The 10,855-nt window shown below is 37.5% G+C and overlaps 1 protein-coding gene across 1 annotated transcript in view; it reads right to left on the bottom strand.

Annotated features, from left to right (window-relative positions):
* Nucleotides 1–3,420: 3,420 nt before the first annotated feature.
* The window catches only part of LOC150054363 (uncharacterized), a 715,379-nt gene continuing 707,944 nt past the window's right edge, over nt 3,421–10,855 (bottom strand). Inside the window, exon 11 of the mRNA XM_090346709.1 lies at nt 3,421–3,517. Coding sequence (XP_090202835.1) covers nt 3,515–3,517 — 3 coding nt within the window. The 3' untranslated portion in view covers nt 3,421–3,514. The remainder of the gene's footprint in view (nt 3,518–10,855) is intronic.

Here is a 10,855-nt window from a genome sequence, read left to right as displayed (position 1 = left end):
AACCAGCAATTCTCACCAGAGCCCAAACAGTTGCAGCTGCTCCATTCTGGACTTTCCCAAAGCATAAGATAAATAAACTGTGTGTGTGTGTGTGTGTGTGTGTGTGTGTGTGTGTGTGTGTGTGTGTACTGGGGTTTGAACTAAGAGCCTTGCACGCTCACTTGGCTTTTTCTGTTCAAAGCCAGTGCTCTATTATTTGAGCCACATAGCTACTTCTAGATTTTTGCTGGTTCATTGAAGATAAGCATATGAGAATTGTCTACCAGGACTATCTTCAAACCATTATCCTCGGATTTTAGTCTTCTGAGCAGCTAAGATGACAACCACGAGCCACCAGTACCCAGCCCTAACTATACTTTTTTAAAAAAATAAACTCCCCAGCCTCTGTTGTTTTGTTATAGAAACCCCAAATAAATGAACGTGGATAGTATTTTTATTGACATATGTGGATACAAATTTCCTTAGTGGAGGAGAAGATAAAAGGAGGATCAAAGACAAGAACCTAGCAGCTACCCGAGGATTCAGAGTATTATCTTGCAAAAGACAAGGCAGGAGAAATGTCTAAAGAATGATATGAGCAACAATATGAAACATTTCAAATTTGTGTTGAGTCAAGAGGAAAATTTAGGTTCTAGTCCTATACCTCAGCCACACGAGATCAGTGGGAATTTCTGAGAGAACAGAATGATAGTTCATTAAAGGACGGAGGAGGCACTTTGTGTCCTTTTTTCTTTTTAGCAGTTATGGAGCTTGAACTCGGCGCCTGTGTTTTGTCCCTGTGTTTTTTGTTCAAGGTTGTACTCTACCACTTGAGGCACAGCTTCACTTTCAGCTTTTTAGTGGTTAATTGGAGTTAACAGGGGCTTTTCTGCCCAGGTTGGCTTTGAACTGTGATCTTCAGATCTCAGGCTCCTGAGTAGCTAGAATTACAAGTGTAAGCCACTGACGCTTGGCAGATAGGGGACATTTCGTAGAAAGACAAAGTCTGCAGCTTTTTGACTAAGTGAGGTCCCAAATCCCACGACTTGAGAAATCTGAGTGATGAGTACAGATGGTATAAGGGAAAAGGTACAAAGATTTCCAGAAGGAAGGCGAAGGAACTCATGATTACAGTCATACTAATATAGACCAGTTGTCTTTTTTTTTCTTTTGTAATTTTGATCATTGTTGATTTTATCTTCGTTTTTTAAAATATATTTTGGTTTTTAAATACTTATACAGAGAAGCTGCCATTCAATCCAGCAGCTTATAAATACAGTGCATCTTGCACAATTTGATTATATTCTCCCATTGCTCCCACTCCTACCCTTTTTCACACTTTTCTTAATTTTGTAGGGCATGCATTGAGTTTTATGATTGAATTATCCCCCTTATCTCTTGATTTGTCTACCCTTGCCTTGGTCCCATCCCCCATTTGTCAAGTACCCATTTTCTAGTGTATATTTTGCTTGACCGCAAGTTAGTCTATCTGTGGAATTACAATATTTAAATTCTCCCTGGAATCTCACATATTCCAGTTAATACATTTGTGTACCCTTTCCTACTACCCCAAAGTGTTTATTCATATGTTTATAAATTAATTCTAGCATTGACATATGAGAGAAAATAAGTATTCTTTGCCCCTGGGCCTTATATCACTTAACATGGTTTTTTTTCCCAGGTTCTTTCATTTCTTTGCAAATGATGCAATATTGTTCTAATGGACCAGTAATTTATCACAGAGATGGTGAGAATATGAGCAGTGGTCTGACAGGGTCTCTCTTAACCTTCCAGGGGATAGGAGGGGCCGGGAGAGAGGAGGGGGAGGGGGAGAGATCGGGAGAACGAAGTAGGAGGAAATATTTTGAGTCTGACTGAAAGCTCCAGGAAGAAGATTGAGTTCAAACATGTGTAGTGGGTTTTATGTAGCAGCCTTTGAATTCCCAAAGCAGCAAAGGGAAAAACAGGTGGTTGTATTAACACAGGCCTGGCATCATCAGAGCTGGTTCGGAAAAAGATTAAGGGATCAGGGAAGCTGAGGGAGTTGGTAAACATGTAGTTAAAATGATTGACAACAGTAACCAGTTGTCAGGAGGTAATAAAGCTGGGTGCAGGTTGGCAGGCTGGAAAGATAAACCAAGGCAGTGAACCTGGAGTTGCTCAGAAGGTTTCCATTAGCATAGGAGTACTAGACAAGTGAAGAAAGACTCTTGAGTCAGAAGTTGATAGGTTAAACTGGAGATTTCAAGGAAATAGGCAAAATGTAGAACCAGCAAAAAAATAAATAAATAATGTGAAATAACTTTGATGTGAGACACACCTGTGTGTGAATCCTTGTCTCTTTTTGTGATGAGCTGTGTGAACTTGGAGCTCAATTACTTAATCTGAAAAGTAGAGATAATAATAGCTCCTATGTCAAAAGCTTGGGGTGAGAATTAAATGGCAAGCAGTTACTTCCAGCTAGAGGATGAGCAGCTCTGTAGGAGGGGGTGGATATTGATACTCGCATTTTAGGAAGTTCATGATAGACCTCAGGGTGTGGCCATAAGTGCAGGCTGCTGAAAGTGTGCAGAAGTGCAAGAATTTGTAATGGAGAAAACTGAGAACTGAGAGCACAATATCAGCATGGACCGTCCTATGGCTGTTGTGGAAGATAACAACATCCTAACCTTGTCTTTATTATGAATGTTGCTCTAAGGCTTAGCATGTGGAAATGTTGGTCTTGACCTTCCTTACCTTACAATGGGTGCCCAGGAAGGCAATCCTAGATCCAACCCACTTGAGACCTTCCAGGCCTGAAGGTACCTATATGACTTGGCTCAGAGTAAACCCCACTGTATTTGACAAGGCATCGTTTACTTAAAAGGATGCTCTGGTTTTAGTGCCACCACCTTTATTGTGATTATTTTGTTTCTGCACACACACTGGGTTCTGTTTTAGCCAAATCTGCTTGAAATTAGGAGAGAAACAATAGAGGCCAGTTGATTGTATTTTCTTTTGTTCATTCTTTTCTTGTTTACTTGGTGCCAAAGCCACTTTGATTTGGAGAAAGCATTATTCCATTAGTGTCCACGTGAGCATTCAGCACTCTGTATCCACCGGGGACCTACATAGACTTAACTGGGACTCCAGGGGCATTCCCAGAAGTATGTAGCCCCCATATGTTATACTTTGTGACACAGAATCTCTGGTACCTGCCAGATGGCACTCATAGAGCCTTGATGCTGTTGTAATCGTATTGCAGTCTATGAGTCTGGTTACTTCCAAGCAGACCAGAAGACATGGAATTGAAATTGTTCTGGTTCCTAGTTACAGAGAAGACACCAGCAGTTAGTAATTGTCTACTCTGTAGGAGGTACGATCCTACATTCCCATTGGTAATTAGTCATGTAATCACCACAGCCTCTCCGGCAAGTATAACTCGACCTGAAGAAGTCCACAGCACTGTCAGGGAAGCGAAGGCCTTGCATATTCTTCGTCTGCAGGTGTGCTTTCTCCTGGCATATGGATTCTCTCAGGAATGGTTTTTCAGCATTTACTGTGAAATTTGAACCAATTACATAAGGGAGTATGTAGTAAGACCTTGAGCAAACATTTATGTTGGAATATCCAATAAGAATATGAGACCCTGGCCTATCAGAATAGAGCATTGAGCATTCATAAGAAAAAAGTCTATGAGGAGGAAAGTATAATAAATCACCAGGGCTGCGGGTGTCTCCAGTTTCCAAGACCTTCTAATGTAAAGGAACCATAAAGGCGGAAAGAAGCATCCAGACAAAATTTCAAGATAGTATATAAATGACATCATGTAAGGTTTGTCCCTATGCTTGCTTTGTTCTCTTACCAAAATGGCTTCTAGGTTTATTCATGCTGTTACAAATAACAATATTTCTTTCCTTATAAGGCTAAATAGTATGCAATCGTGTATTTGTGTATGCATAGACAGACCCACAGACAGATACACACATTTTCTTTGTCCATTCATCCATCAATGTGTGTGTGTGCGCTTACTGGGTCTTAAATACAGTGCCAAGGCACTATCTCTCCCTTACCTTTTTCCATTCCACTTCTTGCCTTTTGTTGATTAATTGAACATAGGATTCACACAGACTTTTCTGCCTGTGCTAGCTTTGATCCACGATCTCAGATCTCAGTCTGCTAAGTAGCTAAGATTGCAGACATGCCACCAGCACCTGTCACTTCAGTTAATAAGATCAAAGAGTAAGCTCTTTCCGTTGGGAATCCAACAGGAATTAGTATGTTCTAGTGGTAGGAGATAGCAGCTAACTTTGTCTTCATGTTAAACAACCTTAAATTGGCAGATAAGACCCTGGGAAGTCAGTCATGGTTTTAGGATAGAATGTGTGGGAGTTGCAGACATTTTTCCTGGCCAGAAGACATAGCTCATTGAGTTAATTGATAGGGCCAAATTCATGTCCTCTCAGCAAGGCCCTATCAAGAACAAATGATAGTTAAGTCCAGTGTGGAATCGAAGGTAAGCATCAGGAAAGTCCAGGAAGCATCTGGGAGGTCCTTCAGGATATAATGAGATGGAAATAAGCATCAATATGGTTTCCATGAATCAGAGTTCAAAGGTCAAGAGACTTGGCAGGGAAGCTAGATCCTTTTCATTGTGATCAATTCTCTCTCTCAGCCTCAATGTCCTTAAAAATAGAGAAATCTGGCACCAGTGGCTCACAGCTGTAATCCTAAATATTCAGGAAGCTGTGATTTGAGAATTGCTGTTCAAACCCAGGTTAGGCAGGAAAGTCTTGAGACTCTTATCTCCAATTAAACAACAGTAAAGCCAGACGTGCAGCTGTGGCTCAAATAGTAGAGTGCCTACCTTGAGCTTTTTTGCTCAAGGACAGTACCCAGATTCTGAGTTCAAACCTCAGACTGGCACAAAAATAAAGAAGTTAGTAAATAAATAAAGAAAGAAAGCTGAACTAAATCCTCCTAAGTATTTTCTGGCACCAGGCCTTGTTGGCTTTTGAAATGCTAATTTCATAATTTTAATTCATTGGTTTTTTAATTTTCTAAGGCAGGAGCTAGATGAAAGTAGTTACAAAATCATTGTAAATACTAAGAAAATCCCCAATTTAAAATACTCACTATAAAATCTTATTCAAGCTTATATTAGCAAAGATGAAATAGTATCTCCAGGTGAATTGCTTTGGGGGAATAAAACAATTCACACATGCAGTGGTAAATATGACTATTCAAAGGATTATAAATTAAAATGGAGGATCTTGGTTTCAATAGTGAGATGGTAGTAACCAGTTTGGCCAAATAGTCAAAGTTAGCACTGTTGATAGTAGAATATCATACCACTTGTCTGTTGATAATATGAGGTATCAAGGTTATAATTCATATATGAAATATTCTTACCAAAATATTTAATCTAATCCAACCTGTGGTCAAAGTTAGCTGAACTGTAGAAACTGAGGAATATGTACTAATTAAATAAGTAGAAAAATCCAGAATATAGAAAATCAAATAAGTAATTATGTGTCCTGGACTCTTATAAAGGAAAATAAGCAAATAAAAACCATGAGGTTTTAGGCTCAGTGACTTGAGGACTTCAGCTCAATATCCAATACCACAAGGAAATGAACAGCCATAATTAAGCCCAATATCAGAGCTGTTACTATAGCTTAAAATAAAGTACAGAAACTTAAGAAATAAAGGTAATGCAGAAATATTGATGAGATACTAGATTCACCACCACCAACAAAATAACCAAAACAAATCCACTACTGAAGCCTTTAAGAGGCAGATAGTTAAATCTATAGCACGAATATTAGACTAAAAAGAATAAGGGTTGTTATTAAAGTGCAATTGTAGCATATGGAATTATCACATTAGAGAAGGACTTTATTCAGAGGAAATATATGAAGGCTTTTGGGGCCACGTATCATAAAATCTACTTGTTTAAAAATGTCTTTGCTAAAAGACACACATTTTAGAAAGTGACAAAATGTAGGGTTTGGGAACCCAGTGGTTGAGCGTGACAGAGCATGTACAGGCCCTCAGTTCCATTTGCAGCACCAGAAAACAAAACCAAAACCAAACAAAATGTAGCAAAATGGTAACAATGTCCTACTTTTTCTTGTCTTCATTTCTTCGAAAGACACTTTCTAAGGCAATAGTTACCAGGCTGAAGAGATAGCCTAAAGAATGGGGAAAATATCTTCCAGCTATGCATCTGATAAAAGAGTAATAACTTGAATAGACAGGGAAATTTAAAAAAATAACTAGACTCATAAGAATTGCCAACTGAATTTACTTGTGGGCAAATGAATTGAGCCTACCATTCTTGAAAGAAGTACAAATGGCCCATAAACACGAAAAAAAAATGTTCCATGATCCTGGCCATAAAGGAAATACAAATGAAAAGGATACTGAGATTCTATCTCATTCCAGTCAGAGTGGGCATCATCAAAAAGTAAATTCTAAATTCCCCCACCACTGGGGGAAATGAAATCTGGTATGTTCAATATGCAAATTAATAGGAAGGCAATACCACTCTGAGAAGTTTTATCCAAAGGGACTTTAGATGGGCTCCAACAGAGAGCTTGATTATTACATCACAATTTAAAGAACCAAAGGTATGGAGATTCCTGACAATGAACGAATAGACTCAGAAAATGTAATACGTGTCCCCAACGGAGTATTATTCAGTCATAAAGAAGAATGAAATTATGTAGTTTTTAGGAAAATGGGTCAAGCTGAAGAAGTAAACTAAGAAAGGAGAAATAAACCAGACTCAGAAAGACAAAGGTCTCATTATTTTTTCATATACGGAAGCTAGACTTAAAAGATAAACATATATGTATAGATTAATATATACACATAAATATATCCACATTATCCCATCTATATAGTACATATTTTAGTATATAGAATATATAAAATATTTTAATCAAATTCCTTCAACTTCCTTTCAACTACATTTTCTCCTGCTTTCTTTTCATTTAGTTTGCATTTTTAGGAAATAGTAAACACAAAGTCAATTAGCATAATGTTTACCTTTTCCTACTTTCCCTTTCTTAGACAGAAAGCTTTCAATATTATACCATTCAGCCTGATTGTAGCTACAGTGTTTTTTTTTTTTTAGTTTTTACTTTCCAAGTGTCTTTTTTCAGAATGAATTATTTCTTTTGTATTCCCAGTTTCCTGAGTTATCATTATAAAAAGTTGTAAATTTCATCAAATGCTTTTCTGCATTTTTCCCTTTCATTCTGCTGTTATGGTGAATTATATTTTCTGATTTTCAGTTGTTAAAATAACCTTGCATTTCTGAGATAAATTGAACTTGGTCATGATTTACTATCATTTTAAAATACTGCTGGGAAAGATTCACTAATATTTTATTAAAGATTTTATGTCCATGTTCATGAGAGGTATTGATCTGAAACTATTTTTCTTAAGATGTTTTGGTCACGTGTAAGTATCGATATTTTCTCTGTGGTGTGAATGAGTTAGAAATAACACTTTTCTATTTATATTCTGAAAAGGTTTGTACAGAAAAGGGTTGTATAAGATTTGCATTGTTTCTTTTATAATCTCCTTGAAGTTATCTGTGTGGATCTTTTGTTTGTTGTTGTAGAAAGACTTTATTTGAATTTATTTATAATAGAGATCAGGATCTTTTTTGAAATTTATTTTTCTATGTTAATGGGAAAAGTTTCACTTTTTGACCACATGTATATTAATTGATGCTACAAGATTTTTTGGTCATAAACTTTTTTCATATTTCTTTCTTGTCCCTACAGTGTTGATAAACCTGTATTTATATTCTCTATTTTATCTCTTTAATTGAAAGCAACTTTTTCCCTTTATCGCAAGGTACCTGACTAACTTTTAACCATTTATCACTTTCGAAGTTCTGCTTTGTTTTTTTCCAGTGTTTCATCTTAAAATTTTATTAAATACACAAGTCTTTCTCTCCTACTTTTTTTTTTTTTTTTTTTTTTTTTTTTTTGCTGCCAGTCCTGGGCTTGGGCTCAGGGCCTGAGCACTGTCCTTGGACTTTCTCAAGGCTAGAGCTCTACCACTGGAGCTTCAGCACCACTTCTGACTTTTTTTTCTATGTATGTGGTACCGAGGAATCAAACCCGGGTCTTCATGCATGCTAGGCAAGCACTTTAACCACTAGGCCAAACTCCCGGCCCTCTCCTACTTATTTTTATATATAATTTCTGTTTGTGTATGTGTGTGTGTGTGTGAGAGAGAGAGAGAGAAAGAGAGGGAGAGAGAGAGAGAGAGAGAGAGAGAGAGAGAGAGAGAGAGAGAGAGAGAGAGAGAGAGAGAGGGAGGGAGGGAGAGAGAGAGAGAGGGAGGGAGAGGCTATAGAGGTTTGAACTCAGGGCAAGTATACTCTCACTTTTATCCCTCAAAGCTGGTGCTCTACCACTGGAGACATATCTCCACATCTGGCTTTTTGCTGGTTAACTGATATGAGGGATTTTTCAAGGATTTTTCTGCTGGGCCTAGCTTTGAACAGCAGATCACAGACCCCTAATTAGCTAGAATTATAAGAATGAGCCACCAATGTCAGACTGTCATTTCCATTTTACTAACTTATTATGATAGAAGCCAAGATAACTGATTTCATATCTTTCTTCTTTTCTATTTCTTTCAAGCTATTTAATTCCCTCTAAATACTTCTTTAGCTAAGCACACAAGTTTAAATATATTGTGTTTTCATTATCTCTGAATTTGAAATACTTTCGTTTCTTTATAATTACTTGCTTGACTAATGGATTATTTAATGTGATATTAAACTATCAAATATTTGTGGATTTTTCTGGATATATTAATGCTATTAATTTCTATTTTTAAACCCTTTGGGTTTTAAAATTCTATGATTTCATTCTTTTGCATTGATTTAAATTTGTTTTACAATATAGACTATTTTGGTTAGATTGGTGACTGTTCCCTGTGGCATTGAAAATAATGGGTATTCTGCAGTTTTGCAGTTCAATATGTCCACACAGTTTCGTTGCATAATAGTATTTTTAAAATCATGTCTTTTACCAATTTTTGTATACTTATCCCAGCAATGAGGACTTCTGGGAGCAGCATGAAAATATCCAGCTGTAATTGCTCTCAGCAGTCCTGCTTTGCCTTCTGCCTTTTGATTGTGGGAGACCTGTCTTGCCTTTATAGATTCATGGCTCTCATTTTTCCTTCCTCCCTCTGCCTATGGAGCCGATCTGTGCATTCTTGTCCTTCCCTCACTGAGACTGCTCAGCAAAGGCCCTACCGCCAGCCTTGGACATGCTCCTGGAAGCACCTGATGAAGGCCTGTGGGGAAGAGGGCTGGAGGGTGGAGCTTCACCCTTGGCCCAGGTGCCTCAAGATTCAACTTGCATTGCTGGCCTGTCCTTTCTCCTAAAGCTTACTCAGGATGCACTTTCCTGTTTCACACTTCCTACAGTGTGTTTTTCTGTTCTTGGAACTTCATCAATTCACATCAAAGTTTCTAATGTTTTGTGAAAAAGAATTACTATCTATCTGTCTATCTATCTGTCTATCTATCTATCTATCTATCTATCTATCTATCTATCTATCTATCTATCTATCCATCCATCCATTTCTATCATCTATCTCTATCAGCAATATGTCAATCTATCATCTATCTACATAAATTTTATACTATCTACACATAAATACATTTTTTTCATTAGTCACCTTGGTTCGATAGAGATTTTCAAACTGGGAAGAGATATACTGTGAATTTTTATTTAAATTCTTTTTTTTTCTCTAAGAATAAGAATTGTATCCACAAACTGCTTTATCAACTAGCAACTACTATATACAACTACTTGAAGATAATAAAACATTATTCAGGGAAAAGAAATAATGACTGAATTTGTTCTTGCTTAGTTTGTAGTGTTTTTGTTTCAAATAAAAGTGCATGTGTCTAGATAGATATATATTCTGAAAACAATTCTATGCCTTGTTTGGCTATAATATTAAAAATGTAGTCTAAAATATGTGAAAGTAAACAAATGATAGAAGTACAGCCCTGCCAATAATGTTACATAAATATCTTCTTGATCACTAGGTTTGCTGAAAAAATGATATTATGAGGAGCCAATACTCCTCTCTCATGTTTTCTTCAAATCATTAACCTCTTCTTTTCTTGTGTGTCTATGTCAGTCCTGCAGTTTGAACTCAGGGTTTGGACACTCTCCTTGAGCTTTTGTGCTCAAGGCTAGTGCTCTACCACTGTGAGCCACCACTCTGCCTCCAGCTTTTTGATGGTTAACATGAGATAAGATAGGATTTCCCTCCCTGAGTTGGATTTGAACCAAGATCCTCAGATCTCAGCCTCCTGATTAGCTAGGATTACAGGCATGAGCCATAGGTACCCAGCCATTACCCTTTTATTTTTGTCAGTACTGGGGCACTTAGGGTCTGGGCACTGTCTTTGAGTTTTCTCAATGCTAGTGCTCTACAACTTGAGTCACAGCATCACTTCCAGCCTTTTCTGTATATGTGGTGCTGAAGAATGGAACCCAGGTCTTCATGCATGCTAGGCAAGGACTTTACCACTAGGCCAAACTCCTGGCCTCTATCCCTTTTATTTTATTTTATTTTTTGCCAGTTAGGGCCTAGGCATTGTCCTTGGACACATTTTATTCAAAGTCAGCACTCTGTCACTTGAGCCACAGCACCACTTCTGGCTTTTTCTGTGTATGTGGTGTGAAGGAATTGACCCCAGGGCTTCGTACATGCTGGGCAAGCATTCTACCTCTAGACCACACTTCTGGCCCCAACCTTCTTTTTTATCCTCAGAAGCAATATGTAATCTTCATAACCAGTGGTCAATACTACCAGCTTTGGAAATTTTATTGGTAAAATT

This window comes from Megascapheus bottae, chromosome 15, assembly GCF_031878675.1.
Source record: "Megascapheus bottae isolate mThoBot1 chromosome 15, mThoBot2.hap1, whole genome shotgun sequence".
Lineage (NCBI taxonomy): Eukaryota > Metazoa > Chordata > Mammalia > Rodentia > Geomyidae > Megascapheus > Megascapheus bottae.
This window is presented reverse-complemented; position numbering and strand designations above follow the sequence as displayed.